General features: G+C 42.0%; 1 protein-coding gene across 4 annotated transcripts in view; it reads right to left on the reverse strand.

The window, feature by feature from the left end:
* The window catches only part of CTNND2 (catenin delta 2), a 921,118-nt gene that overhangs the window by 22,980 nt on the left and 883,579 nt on the right, over positions 1–14,559 (reverse strand). For all 4 annotated transcript variants that reach the window (XM_082258174.1, XM_082258173.1, XM_082258172.1 and 1 more), the window contains one exon: positions 8,083–8,156. In XM_082258174.1, the coding sequence (XP_082114300.1) occupies positions 8,083–8,156 (74 nt within the window). The remainder of the gene's footprint in view (positions 1–8,082; positions 8,157–14,559) is intronic.

A 14,559-nucleotide genomic window follows, 5' to 3' on the forward strand; every position in this document is an offset into this window, starting at 1 on the left:
AGCCAGTTCCGTATCCAAGAGCAAACCCTGCGGTCGATCCCTGCAGACCTTATTTTATAAAGTAAGCGCTTGTGGGGAACTGTATCAAACGCCTTAGCGAAATCCAGGTACACCACACCCACTGGTCTACCCCTATCTAGCTCACAGCTCACCTCCTCATGTTGTTGTCTTTAGCAAACTCTACGATATAGTCCCTTATCATCCCCTCCAGAATTTTACATACTATCGATGTCAAACTGACAGGCCTATAATTTCCCGGGATATGCCTTTGCCCCTTTTTGAATATCGGTATCACGTTAGCTTTCCTCCAATCCCCTGGTACACTTCCTGTCATAATACTGTCAGCAAAGATCAGGAACAGTGGTCTAGATATAATCTTACTGAGTTCTTCGAGTACTCTCGGATGTACGCCATCCGGGCCTGGTGATTTGTTTGTGTTAATTTTATCCAGCCTTTCCCTGATTTCACCTTCTGTTAGCCATAGCGGCAAGTCCTGTGTATTACTACTAACCATGCAGTCGTGGTCAGTGTACCCCTCCTTTTCCCGTGTAAAGACTGACGAGAAAAAAGCGTTCAGCACGGTTGCTTTTTCAGTGTCCTCTGTAACTATCCTCCCATCATCGTTAATTATGTGTGCAATATGCTCTGCCCTAGCTTTTTTGCTGTTGATATATTTAGAGAATTTCTTTGGGTTCTTTTTACTATCCTCCGCTATTTGTCTCTCAGAGTTGATTTTAGCCATTTTCATTTCGTATTTACTTTTCTTATTTGCCTCCTTGTATTGCTCGAAAGTCGATACTGTGCCCTCTGATTTATATTTCTTGAAGGCAATTTTTTATCCCCTAATAAGTTTTTTAACGTTATGGTTTAGCCAGCCAGGTTTGGCTTTGTCTCTTCTAAATGTATTTCCCATAGGAATGCACTGCGAGATGCATTTGTTTAATATGTTTCTAAAGCATTCCCATTTCTCCTCCGTGGTCAGTGATCCCAGGGTTTGGTCCCAGTTTACCCTTTCCATCAATGAGCACAATTTTGGAAAGTTTGCCCTTCTGAAGTTTAGGGTTCTTATGTTCCCCACTTGCCTTGTTATATTGTTATTTGCGCTAAATGCGATCATCCTGTGATCGCTAGAGCCCAGGCTGTCCTGGACTCCTACCTCCGAGATTAGGTCTGGGTCATTAGTGATCAATAGATCCAAGACTGCATTTTCACCAACTGTGACATGTAGTTGTCCTGTAAGGTATCCATGAATAGACGGGCCTTCTGTGAGTGTGTAGTCCCCTCTTCCCAGTCAATGTCGGGATAATTGAAGTCCCCCAATATGATGACTGATCCCTGTTTTGCCACTTTACCCAACAGTGATATAAACTCCAGCTCTACCTCCTCCCTTTGGTTGGGTGGCCTATAGCAAACTCCTCACCTGGTTACCGCCACACACGCTTGACACCGTCTGAACCAAATACGTTTATCTTGGTCTCAGACCACAGGACGTAGTTCCAGTAATCCATGTCCTTAGTCTGCTTGTCTTCAGCAAACGTTTTCCGGGCTTTCCTGTTCACCATCTTTAGAAGAGGCTTCCTTCTGGGACGACAGCCATGCAGACCAATTTGATGCAGTATGCCGCGTATGGTCTGAACACTGACAGGCTGACCCCCCCCCCCACTCCTTAAACCTCTGCAGCAATGCTGGCAGCACGCATATGTCTATTTCCCAAAGACAACCTCTGGATATGACACTGAGCACATGCACTCAACTTCTTTGGTCGATCATGGCGAGGCCTGTTCTGAGTGGAACCTGTCCTGTTAAATCGCTGTATGGTCTTGGCCACCATGCTGCAGCTCAGTTTCACGGTCTTGGCAATCTTCTTATAACCTAGGTCATCTTTATGTAGAGCAACAATCCTTTTTTTCAGATCCTCAGAGTTCCTTGCCATGAGGTGCCATGTTGAACTTTCAGTGACCAGTATGAGAGAGTGAGAGCGATAGCACCAAATCTAACACACCTGCTCCCCATTCACACCTGAGACCGTGTAAAACTAATGAGTCACATGACACCGGGGAGGGAAAATGGCTAATTGGACCCAATTTGGCCATTGTCACTTAGGGGGTGTACTCACTTATGTGGCCAGCGGTTTAGACATTAATGACTGTGTGTTGAGTTATTTTGAGGGGACAGCAAATTTACACTGTTATACAAGCTGTACACTTTACATTGTAGCAAAGCATCATTTCTTCAGTGTTGTCACATGAGAAGATATCATAAAATATTTACAAAAATGTGAGGAGTGTACTCACTTTTGTGAGATAATGTGTATATATATATATTTTTTTTTTTTTTTTACAACGACATGCATTACTCTCAGTATCAGATGCATGTTGGGAATTATAGTTTTAACACAGCTGGAATGCTAAGGTTGCCTACAACGTAGACAATGCAATAAAAAAGTATAGCAGCTTAGAAACATCAAGGTAAGAGGGCAAATATTTGTTGAAATGATTACAAACAATGAGTATGAATATACACACCACACTGGAGTAAATCTAGAGAGGAGACCTTTGATACAATTCCCTTGAATAGTGGACCCTAAGGCTCGGTTCACACTATTGCGATGCGGGAAGGCTGCGAATTCGCAGCCTGTTCCCGCATCGCACACGCACCCCCGGCAGTTCACACTGCCATATGCGATCCGCTGGGGGTGTCAATGTAATCTTAACGACACCCCCAGTTTGATCGCATATCGCAGTGCGATCGTGCAGTTCGCACAGGATCGGATCGCACAAGTGTGAACCGCTGTGCGATCCGATCCTGATGCGGCAGCAAAAATGCCTCCTGTGCGTCTTTGCTGCGGGTGCGGTGCGAATTTAGCCATACAAACTGTATGGCTAAACTCGCACCGCACAGCTGATCGCGTGTCATGTCGAAGCAGTGCGCTCCGACATGACATGCGAACCCGGCACACGCAGAAGTGTGAACCGGGTCTCAAAGCGTAGTTCCATCAATATAAAGACCAGGGAGTGGGGCAGGGTTGGGCTAGAAAAGGGGTGAGGGTTAAGAGGGTAATAGAAAGGGGGCATGCCACAGGTATACCCTGACCTGTTTACCTATAGGAAGTCTGCCTGAAAGTCAGGATGGAGAAAGTGGGAGATCCGGAGATACTATGTTGGCAGATATTCAACCATTTTATTGGGGAATTTGGTTTCAATTTAATGTGAATCAGTATCTAATGGATTCTGGACCTAATTTCAGCTACAGAAATTATAGGTGTTTTCTAGGTCTTTTCTATTGTACAGTATGTTTTCCTGCCATTAGAACATAAAGCAACATCTTAAAATGTACTTTGATAAGACCAGGGGAGTTAAGATTAAAGCTGAAGTTTATTTTTAAATATTTGGGGGGGAATACAGCACCAGGGACATGTTACCTTGAATAAAGGGTATATTATCTCCTGCCAGCTGCTCCTTATTTGAAAAATCTTTCCTTCAGTGATGGCAGCTCCTCCTCACAGTGGTGAATTACCAGCGCTGCATGGGTTAACTTGCTTCCGCTGCAACAATGAAAGATCATGCCGATTACCCTCCCTTGTGCCCCTCTCACTCTTTGTATTATTTTCCCAGAATGAGAAGCATTATGTGAATAGAGTTGAGGCAGATAAATGTCCCTCCTCCAATCACAGAATACTCTTTATTCTGGAAAAATAATACCAGGAGTTTTGTAAATAGAGGAGAGGGGCAGAAAAGTAGAGTGATTCTTCACTGTCAAAGCTGGACGGAGGATGCTATGTTATGTTCCTGGTGCTGTGTTCCAGAAAACATCTAAATATTCAGCTTTAGACTAGGTTCACACTGATGCCATGCAATTTGATCAAAATTTCAGTGCAATTTTCAAGTGCAGCTGCAGTACGACTTGATGCGTTTCTGAAGCGATTTTGATGCAGTTTGGATACAGCTGCAATTTCTGTGCTGGGGAAGAAAACCTGCTGGATTCGTATGACAATAGGACAGATTTGTGATTTGACAATGTTTCCATTGAAGCTCTATGGACTACAAAACCGCACTGCATTGCACCAAAGAAGCATAGGACCTTTTCCCAAAGCTGGATCGCATCTGCCCTGCATTGATGTGTACAGGCTCCATAGCAAACAATGCTATTTCCTGTCATGCGATTCAGTGTGATCTGATTTACATCACATCAGTGTGAACCCAGGCTTAAGAAGTGCATTTTTTACTCATAAGGAAACTGTTGAGCCTTCATAAGGAAATTGCCAATCAATTTTGTCAGTGATAGAAATGTCTACATAAAGAAATGCTGAACAACTGGCCAGGTCTGCTATACATGATAAAAAGTCTATGTGATAAAAAGTCTATGTGACCATATCCTGGCACATAGTGGGCAATTTGTGCAGACATTATGTACAGTGCCTTGAAAAATTATTCATACCCCTTGAAACTTTCCACATTTTGTCATGTTACAACCAAAAACCTAAATGTATTTTATTGGGATTTTATGTGATAGACCAACACAAAGTGACATATAATTGTGAAGTGGAAGGAAAATGATTAATGGTTTTCAATTGTTTTTTACAAATAAATATCTGACAAGTGTGGCATGCATTTGTATTCAGCCCCCCTGAGTCAATAATTTGTAACATGACTGCAATTACAGCTGCAAGTCTTTTTGAGTATGTCTCTACCAGCTTTGCACATATAGAGAGTGAAGTTTTTGCCCATTCTTCTTTGTAAAATAGCTCAAGCTCTGTCAGATTGGATGAAGAGCGTCTGTGAACAGCAATTTTTAAGTCTTGCCATGGATTCTCAATTGGATTTAGGTCTGGATTTTGACTGGGCCATTCTAATTACATCTATACAAAAGCCTGTGATATTGATAATACTTAACTGTGACAAGAATATACTAGAACTAGACAAGGGTGTGCTTCCCTACGCACCAAAAGGCCAGCTAGCTAAAGCTTAACCTTTATTGTAAATCATAAAAGGTATGTAATTGACCATAACAGGTATACCTATAGGATGAGGTCAATGCCATTATATATGAATCAACATTCTAGCTCTATGTGGTAATATTAACATCTACCAAGTTTAAACAGTGAAACTTCTCTTGATATATACATATAGACATACGAGGGGTAAGTTTGAGAAGAAACAGCGCACGCAACGAGAAACACGCAGTCCAATTACAAGATCCTCTTTCAGGTGCCCAGGCTCAGTGTGTCCTCACAAACAACAGCAGAACAAATAAATGGAATGAGCCAGCAAATCTGTAGTCCGATTTTAATAGCTAGTTACAAAGAGTGATAAACAGAACAGCTGACATGTTTCGGCAACAGCCTTAGTCGTAGCATGAAGACAGATAGCCCACATCTTCAGTAGGACAGTATTTACTAGTATAGTTTCTCTTTTTCTGTTTATCTCATTTTTATATGTGGCGAATAGATGGGAGGAGAGAAAGATATACCCCATCTCTTTATACCAGTTGGTGTTGGTGAGTAAATCATCATCTAAACAGCCTGGAGCCTTTATATTGAATGTAGGAGGAGACTATAACCCTCATATTGTCTATATGTATATATCAAGAGACGTTTCACCATTTAAACTTGGTAGATGTTAATATTACCACATAAAGATGGAACGTTGAATTATATAAAATGACATTGACCTTATCCTATAGGTATACTTGTTATGGTCAATTACATACATTTTATGATTTACAATAAAGGTTACCTTTTAGTAAGGTGGCCTTTTGGTGTGTAGGGAAGCACACCCACATCTAGTTCTGGGCCATTCTAACACATGAATATGCTTTGATATAAACCATTCCATTATAGCTCTGGCTATAGGGTCATTGTCCTGCTGGAAGGCGAACCTCCACCCCAGTCTCAAGTCTATTGCAGACTCTAACAGGTTTTCTTCTAAGATTTCCCTGTATTTGGCTCCATTAACCTTACCATCAACTCTGACCTGCTTCCCCTTTCCCTGTTGAAGATAAGCATTCCCAAAACATGATGCTGCCATCACTATATTTCAAGGTGGGGGATGGAGTGTTCAGGGTGATGGGCAGTGTTAGTTTTCCGCCACACATAGCGTTTTGTTTTTAGACCAAAAAGTTCAGTTTTGGTCTCATCTGACTAGCGCACCTTCTCCACATGTTTGCTGTGTCCCCCACATGGCACCGTACCAGCATATCAGGACCTTATAATAGACTTTACCTGCTAGGACACTGCATTAGCAACATTTTGTGGCATTTTCTATCTGGGTCCAATCCTGGGCATCCGATTCTTTTTCTTAATCATCCTTCCATTTCTGGGTATATTTGGCGAGTTAATTAGGTAGAGTCATCAGCATATTATACAATAGAGAGATCATGCCTGGCAAATGCAGATTGTTTATGCACCTCTGCTTAAAGGAGGTAAGAAAAGGGGTAGGACATCTGGTAATTTTATGCTAGATTGTAGAAAATTTTAATTTTGAGGTATGGAAACAGTTTGCTGTTTGGAAGTTATTGGAAGAGATTAATCCCATCCTTGATATTCAGATGGGAAAACTTGGTCATGTCCTGCGCTATCCTCTCCTGAAAAGTTATAGGAGTTTGAAGGCCAGGCAGAAGACCAGGTAATAAGAGAAGGCCATAAGTGGTTTATAAAGAGTTTGTAGGCCTGCCATAGATTTTAAAGCATGAATGATACTTAGGATATAATAAAGTTAAAGTGCACCAAAGGCATATGCAGTCTCCACTCTCAGGAGTCTAAATCAGGCATTGACTGAGGTGTAGAAAAAGAAAGGGTTGCAGCTCCCTATACCAGACATATTAAACAGTAGACACAAAGTGCAATTGGAAACAGCAAGTAACAAGTGGGCATAAAACACAGTATCACACAATAATTCATACAGCAGGAGCCGTTCTGTCCGTCCAATATACATTTTTATTAAAGCAAACCTGGCCTGGCCTACTAAGGGAACAGGAAGGCTAATGCGCAGGCACCTTGAGGGGGCATTAACTACCTATACTAGTCATTAAATCAATCCAGTGTCCTCCTGAAGCTCCTCGAACAATAGGACCAGACTGTGCCATAGGGCAGAGATGTCCATCATGCAAGATTAGGCAATGTTCCACTACTGATGCAACCTCTATTATTTGAAAATAAACATCTAACAGAGCACCTTTTCTAATTATACCTTCTATGAACTGTCTCCTAGATGTTTCAATTTCTATCTACAGTGCGTGTCAAACACAAGGCCTGCGAGCCCAATTTGGCCCTCCAGGCTATTCCATGTGGCCCTCACACCTCTCCTGCAGCTGCAGCACCCCTCTCATCTCCAACCCTGGACAGAATGCCAGATCCTGCGCTTCTCTGTGCAGCTACGGAGAGGCTCTTTTCTTCCCCCATCTCAGCAGTTGGCAGCAAAAGGGAGGATATAATTCCTCCTACTGGTCCTGCATGTCTGTCTCCGCCTCCCCTGGTCTCAGCATTCAGCAGACTCAGGCAGCTGACTGCTATCCTCCTCTGATCCTCCTCCGGACCCTGCACTTTCTGCTTCCCAGCTCTGCTCTCAGTGGGGTGCACTGTGATGTAAGAGAGAATGTCGGGCTCTTGACTTCTGATGGAAGGGGGTTTGGGGTGCTCTTGACATCTAGTCTATCAGGGCAACCATAATGCTAGTGCGGCCCATGATGAAACTGAGTTTGACACCCCTGATCTACAGGAAGCTAGGAACACTTGCTTTTTATATACTTTGAGATTTGAGAAGAGAAAATTATGTTTATGGAGCTGCTTAGATGCATGTTTACTTAAAATATGTGGTTATGGAAATGAATAAACATGATACCAATGATGTCATTAAAAATCATTTATTTCTATAAATGCTGTCTATGTCAAATTCTAACACCAAAATGTCTGTCAGGCAACCTAACATACTGTAAGAATATACTGTAAATGACTCAAATAAAAAAGAGCAGCTAAATATATCTATTTTAAAAATATATAAAACAAATAAACAAATGATATATATAATTGTGTGTGTGTGTGTGTATATATATATATATATATATATTTATTTAAACATCACATACCTGATTGTGTTTGATATCATCAGCAGGTGGACCAAATGAATTTCTATACAAGGTTGAGGTTCCAGTGTTTTGATCTTAAGAAAAGGTTTAAGAAAATTATTGATTATAACTATTATGAACCAACCCAAAGTAATATTTAGCACCTGAAATTACACATACACGTGCAGATTTGATCATCATTTCCTCTAAAATAGACATAGTATTAGAAAAAAATCTTGTGCTAAGCTCAAAGTAATACACTAAAAATTGGACTTCTGCAACCTTAGTAACCCAGACACTGGGCCAACACCAAATCTTTAGAAAAAATAAAGTGCACTGTCTCTTTAAACCTTATAACAATTGATCAAAATATTTGAAAACTAAAAACCTGTGAAGCTCTTAATGTGAAACATTATACATTATGTAGTGCAGATTAAACATGTTATGCACCCAGATCCTATATGAATAAGTAGGGGTACATATTACCCCTACTCATTCACCAAAAAGGCGCCAAAAAGAAAAAAAAACACACACATTGTTTTTAATAAAGGAATTGTCAAAAACTATGTCCCCGATGTAGATGCATCGTCAATCACGCCACCCGCCGCCACCGCAGGACCTGAAAAAAGAAAAAAAAAGTTCTGCCAGCGAAAAAGGCTAACTGCCGAATGCCTGCTCCTCCGTCTGACAGTCCTTAAATAGATAAGAGATGGGGCCACTTGAAGATGTCACCTGATAGCACCGCCCTCATGTGATGTCACCGACCCAACATGGTGACATCACATAGAGGCGGTGCCACAGGTGACATTGCCAGATGGCTCCGTCCTTTACCTAATAAGAACTGTCAGATGGCGGAGCTGGCAGATGGCGGTTATGCTAAGTCGTGGGAGGAGTTTTCTTTTCTTTTTTCCGGCCCGACGGACGCGGCGGGCGTCATGATTGACAATGGATCTACATCAGGGGACATTGTTTTTTTTTATATATTTAATGAAGAAATTGTCAAAACGGTGTGTGTGTTTTTATTTCTTTTTGACACTTTTTTGGTGAATGGGTAGGGGTGCTTCCTGATTCTGATAAGCCCCCTGCCCACAGAGGCCTTTATCCCCGACAACATGGGGACAAGGTGCTCTGGGGTGGGGGGGCAGAGCCCCCCTCTACCCCAAAGCACCCTCCCCATGTTGAGGGCTTGTGGCCTGGTATGGTTCAGGAGGGGGGCGCCCCCTCCCCCTTTCCTGACCTGCTGGGCTGTATGCTCAGGTATAGGTCTGGTATAGATTTGGGGGGGGGGGGCACGTTTTTTTAATTTTTTTTTTTTTTTTTTTTTTTTAATTTTGACATGGGGTTGCCCTTAAAATCTATATTAGACCCAAAGGGCCTGATATGCAATGAGGGAAACCCCCACACCATTTATTTTAAACATTTTTGTATTGCCGACAATGGTATTGTATTGCCGACAATTTAAATGTAATTTTATTTTCTTTATAAATGTCAGTTTCGCTGCAGCAGGTTCTATACATGGTACAGATGCACCACTTTATAGGAAGACTAAGGGCACCCCCAGGCACAATATTTAAAATATTTATTCATTTTTATTGTTTCACTTTAAGCATCACTAAAATCACTGCTTCTGTAAAAACGATCTTCTTAAAAAATAAAAATTTGCATTGATACATGTCCCCCTGTGCAGTACCCAGGCCCCCATACCCTTTTTCTGGCCAAAAACTTGCATATATACCTTCAAAATAGGAACTTTTGATTTTTCAAGTTTGGTTCCCATAGACTTTAATAGAGTTTCTGGCTTGGGTCTAAAAATGTTTTGGTGCAAACCGAACCAAGGGGTGTTCGGCCCAACACCATATGTAACTAAGAAATTAGATATCACACCAACATGTCAGAAAAAAAATTCAAAATCAGAACCACTGAGTTGGAAAAATGATCACCCCCTCCTAAAAATGACTTGTAAACCAGGTCTATCAGGTGTAGATAATCACCTTCTCAATGGCTCACAAAGCCATTTGACTTTTAACTGTGATCAGCTGCAGTCGTTTTAAATAGCTCCACATGAAAAGAGCTTTCCTGGAGCATTTCAGTCCCTGATAGTGCAACTGAAGCAAACAGTCAACTATGGGTGGTGGCAAGGCACTGTCAATAGATCTCCAGGATAAAGTTGTGAACAAGCACAAGTCAGGAGACAGATACAAAAAAAAAATTCAAAGGCTTTTTCATTGCCTAGAAACACAGTGAAGTCTATTATTAAGATGCGGAAGGTTTTTGGTACAACACAGACTCTCCCTGGATCAGAAGGTTGCTCCAAACTGGATGAAAGAGCCAGGAGGAAACTGGTCAGAGAGGCTTTCAAGAGGCCTAGAGCAACAAAGAGTGGTTATTGTGTGCATGTGACAATAATATCACACACTCTACACAAATGAGGCTTGTATTGGGGGGGGGGGGGGGTTGCAAGAAAAAAGCTTACTCCTCAAGTAAGGCCACATGCAGCCAATATGAAGATTCTAGAGCCCCATGGAAAAAGGTGTGACTAAAATGTAATTGTTTGGCCTCAACACCAATTGGTGTTTGGCAGAAATGCAATACAGCTCACCATTTATATAACACCATTCCTACATTAAAGCATGGAGGTGGTAATATCCTGTTAGGAGGGTGTTTCTCTGCAAATGGAAGAGGCAAAATACTTGAGAAAAATCTGCTGCCCCCTGAGAAAATTGTCAATGGGAAGAAGGTTTACCTTCCAATGGCCCAAAGGACACAGCAAAAATGTCAACACAGTGGTTAAAGGAGAAAAAGGTGAATGCCCCTGCATGGCCTAGTCAGAGACCAGACTTAAACTCCATACAATATACTGTGGAATGACTTCACTCCACAAATGGTCACCATTACGTTTACCTGAACTTGAGCAGTTCTGCAAAGAACAGTGGGCAAATATTGCAAAGTCTAGATGTGCAAAGTATAGGGACATAGCCCAACACACTAAAGGGTGTAATTAAAGAAAAAGGTGGTTCAACAAAATACTGGTACAAGAGGATGAACCTTTTTCCAACTCAACAATTCTGTTTTTAACCACTTGCCTACAGTGCACTTTCACCCCCTTCCTGCCCAGACCGATTTTCAGCTTTCAGCGCTCTCACACTTTGACTGAGAATTACTCAGTCATGCAACACTGTACCCATACAAAAATTGTGTCCTTTTTTTCACACAAATAGAGCTTTCTTTTGATGGTATTTGATCAATACTGGGTTTTTTATTTTTTGTGCTATAAATAAAAAAAGACTGAAAATATCGTGAAAAAACGCATTTTTCTTTTTTTCTGTCATAAAATTTTGCAAATTAGTCATTTTTCTTCACAAATTTTGGCCAAAATTTATACTGCTACTTATCTTTGGTAAAAATAACCCAAATAAGTGTATATTATTTGGTCTTTGTGAAAGTTATAGAGTCCACAAGCTATGGTGCGAATCATTGAAAATTGATCACACTTGATCACACCTGATGTACTGAAGGCCTATCTCATTTCTTGAGACACTAAAAAGTCAGGAAAGTACAAATACCCCCCAAATGACCCCTTTTTGGAAAGTAGACATTCCAAGGTATTTAATAAGGGGCATGGTGAGTTTTTTGAAGTTGTCATTTTTTCCCACAACTCTTTGCAAAATGAAGATTTTTTTTTTTTTTTTTTTTTACAAATTGCCATATTAACAGGTTATTTCTCTCACACAGCACATGTATACTTGCAACTACACCCCAAAACACATTCTACTACTCCTCCTGAGTATGGCGATACCACATGTGTGAGACTTTTTCACAGCCTGGCCACATACAGAGGCCTAACATTCAAGTAGCCCCGTCCGGCATTCTAGGAGCACAAATTACACATATAATTTCCTGACAACCTATCGCACTTTTGAAGGCCCTGGAGCACCAGGACAATGGAAACCCCCATAAAATGACCCCATTTTGGAAAGCAAACAGCCCAACGTATAATTTTTGAGGCATAATGAGTCTTTTGAATATGTCATTTTTTTCCACAAGTTTTTGGAAAATGTGGAAAGAAAATGAAAACACATTTTTTTTTACACAAAGCTGTCCATTTATGCAATATTTCTAACACATAGCATGTACATAGCAAAAATTGCACCCCAAAATACATTCTGCTATTCCTCCTGAGTATGGCAATACCACATGTGTAACACTTTTTGACAGCCTGGCCACACACATAGGCCTAACATCCAAGTAGCGCTTTACACAAAGTTGTCCATTTATCCACTTTAAGACTGGGCCTATTTTTTACACTTGGTGTTTACAAGCTAAAATCATTTTTTTTGCTAGAAAATTACTTGGAACCCCCAAACATTATATATTTTTTTTTAGCAGAGACCCTAGAGAATAAAATGGAGATCGTTGCAATATTTTTTATCACACCATATTTGCGCAGCAGTCTTCCAGATGCGATTTTTTTGAAAAAAATTCACTTTTTTGAATTAAAAAATAAGAAAACAGTAAATTTAGCACAATTTTTTTCCATAATGTGAAAGATAATGTTACGCCGAGTAATTAGATACCCAACATGTCATGCTTCAAAATTGCGCATGCTCACAGAATGGCGCCAAACATTGGTACTTAAAAATCCCCATAGGCAACATTTTAAAAATTTCTGCAGGTTACTAGCTTAGAGTTACAGAGGAGGTCTAGGGCTCAAATTATTGCTCTCGCTCTAACGATCGCGGCGATACCTCACATGTATGGTTTGAACACCGTTTACATATGTGGGCGGGACTTGCGTATGCGTTTGCTTCTGCGCGCGAGCTAACGGGGACAGGGCGCTTTAATTTTTTTTTTTTTTTTTTTTTCCTATTTATTTTATTTATTATTTTTTTATTTTTACACAGTTTAAAAAAAAAAATGTTTTGATCATTTTTATTCCTATTACAAGGAATGTAAACATCCCTTGTAATAGAAATAGGCATGACAGGTCCTCTTTATTGTGAGATCTGGGGTCAAAAAGACCTCACACCTCACAACTACACTAAAAAAGAAAAGAAAAAAAAAAAATTGTTGAAAGAGGAAAAAAAAAAAAGCAAAAAAAAAAGCGGCCCTTTAAACCGGTTGCTAGGCAACGTCTTTTGACGTAGCTCCGGTCCTCCAAGACCATAGAGTTGAGTGAGGGCCATCTTGCCCTCACTCGACTTCCTGTCTCTGAGGATCCGGGACCGGATAGTTTTCCCCGCTGCCGGCGGGTCCGGTAAGCTGGGAAAACGTCTGGGACGCGCCAGGAGGGGGGGGGGGCACCTCTTCCCCTGCACCGTAAGGGTAATTCCGCGGCGAATCCGCCACTGGGACCACCCTTATCTGAAAGCAGACCGCCCGCCGTTTCAAAAAATACCGGGGTTATGGGGGTTATCTGCTGCCATAACCCCAGTATTTAGCTTTTAATGGCCGACGCATATAGTCGTTAGGCGGTCAGTAAGTGATTGCATGCATATGGCAAACAGGTGACGATGACTGATGGGGTGACAGGTGACGATGACTGATGGGGTGACAGGTGACAATGACTGATGGGGTGACAGGTGACAATGACTTATGGGGTGACAGGTGACGATGACTGATGGGGTGACAGGTGACGATGACTGATGGGGTGACAGGTGATGATGACTGATGAGGTGACAGGTGACGATGATTGATGAGGTGACAAGTGACGATGATTGATGGGGTGACAGATGACAATCACTGACGGGGTGACAGGTGACGATGATTGATGGGGTGACAAGTGACGATCACTGATGGGGTGTCAAGTGACGATGATTGATAGGGTGACAGATGACGATGACTGATGGGGTGACAGGTGACAATGACTGATGAGGGTGACAGGTGACGGTGATTGATGGGGTGACAGGTGACAGGCGATGGTCACTGATGGGTGACAGGTGACGGGCAATGGTGCACGGCGGTACTGATGGCAGTCTCTGGTGACCGGTGAACTTTAGGCTATGTTCACATGTGAGCGTAGCGATCGCGGGCAGAATCACTGCGATTCCGCCCGTGATCCAGAAATCATTGCAAATTGCGGGGCGCCTGTGCGTTGCCCGTGATTTGCAATAGCACCCCAAACGCTGTGCGATGTTGCTGCGATTTCCGCCTGCCGAATCGCGGTAACATCACGCAAACAACGCATGACGCCCCAAAGAAGCTCTTGTACCTTTTTTGGGCGTCATGCGTTGTTTGCGCGATGTTACCGCGATTCGGCAGGCGGAAATGGCGGCAACATTGCACAGCGTTTGGGGTGCTATTGCAAATCACGGGCAACGCACAGGCGTCCCGCAATTTGCAATGATTTCTGGATTGCGGGCAGAATCGCGGTGATTCTGCCCGCAATCGCTGCGCTCACATGTGAACGTTATGGGTGTCAATTTCTGGGCACTGATGAGGTGACTGTTGGGTGACAGGTGACATTGGGGGGGGCTGAGGACTGTGTGGGGGGACCTTTAT

The sequence above is a fragment of the Pelophylax lessonae genome (assembly GCF_965119305.1).
Source record: "Pelophylax lessonae genome assembly, chromosome: 5".
In the NCBI taxonomy this organism is placed as follows: domain Eukaryota; kingdom Metazoa; phylum Chordata; class Amphibia; order Anura; family Ranidae; genus Pelophylax; species Pelophylax lessonae.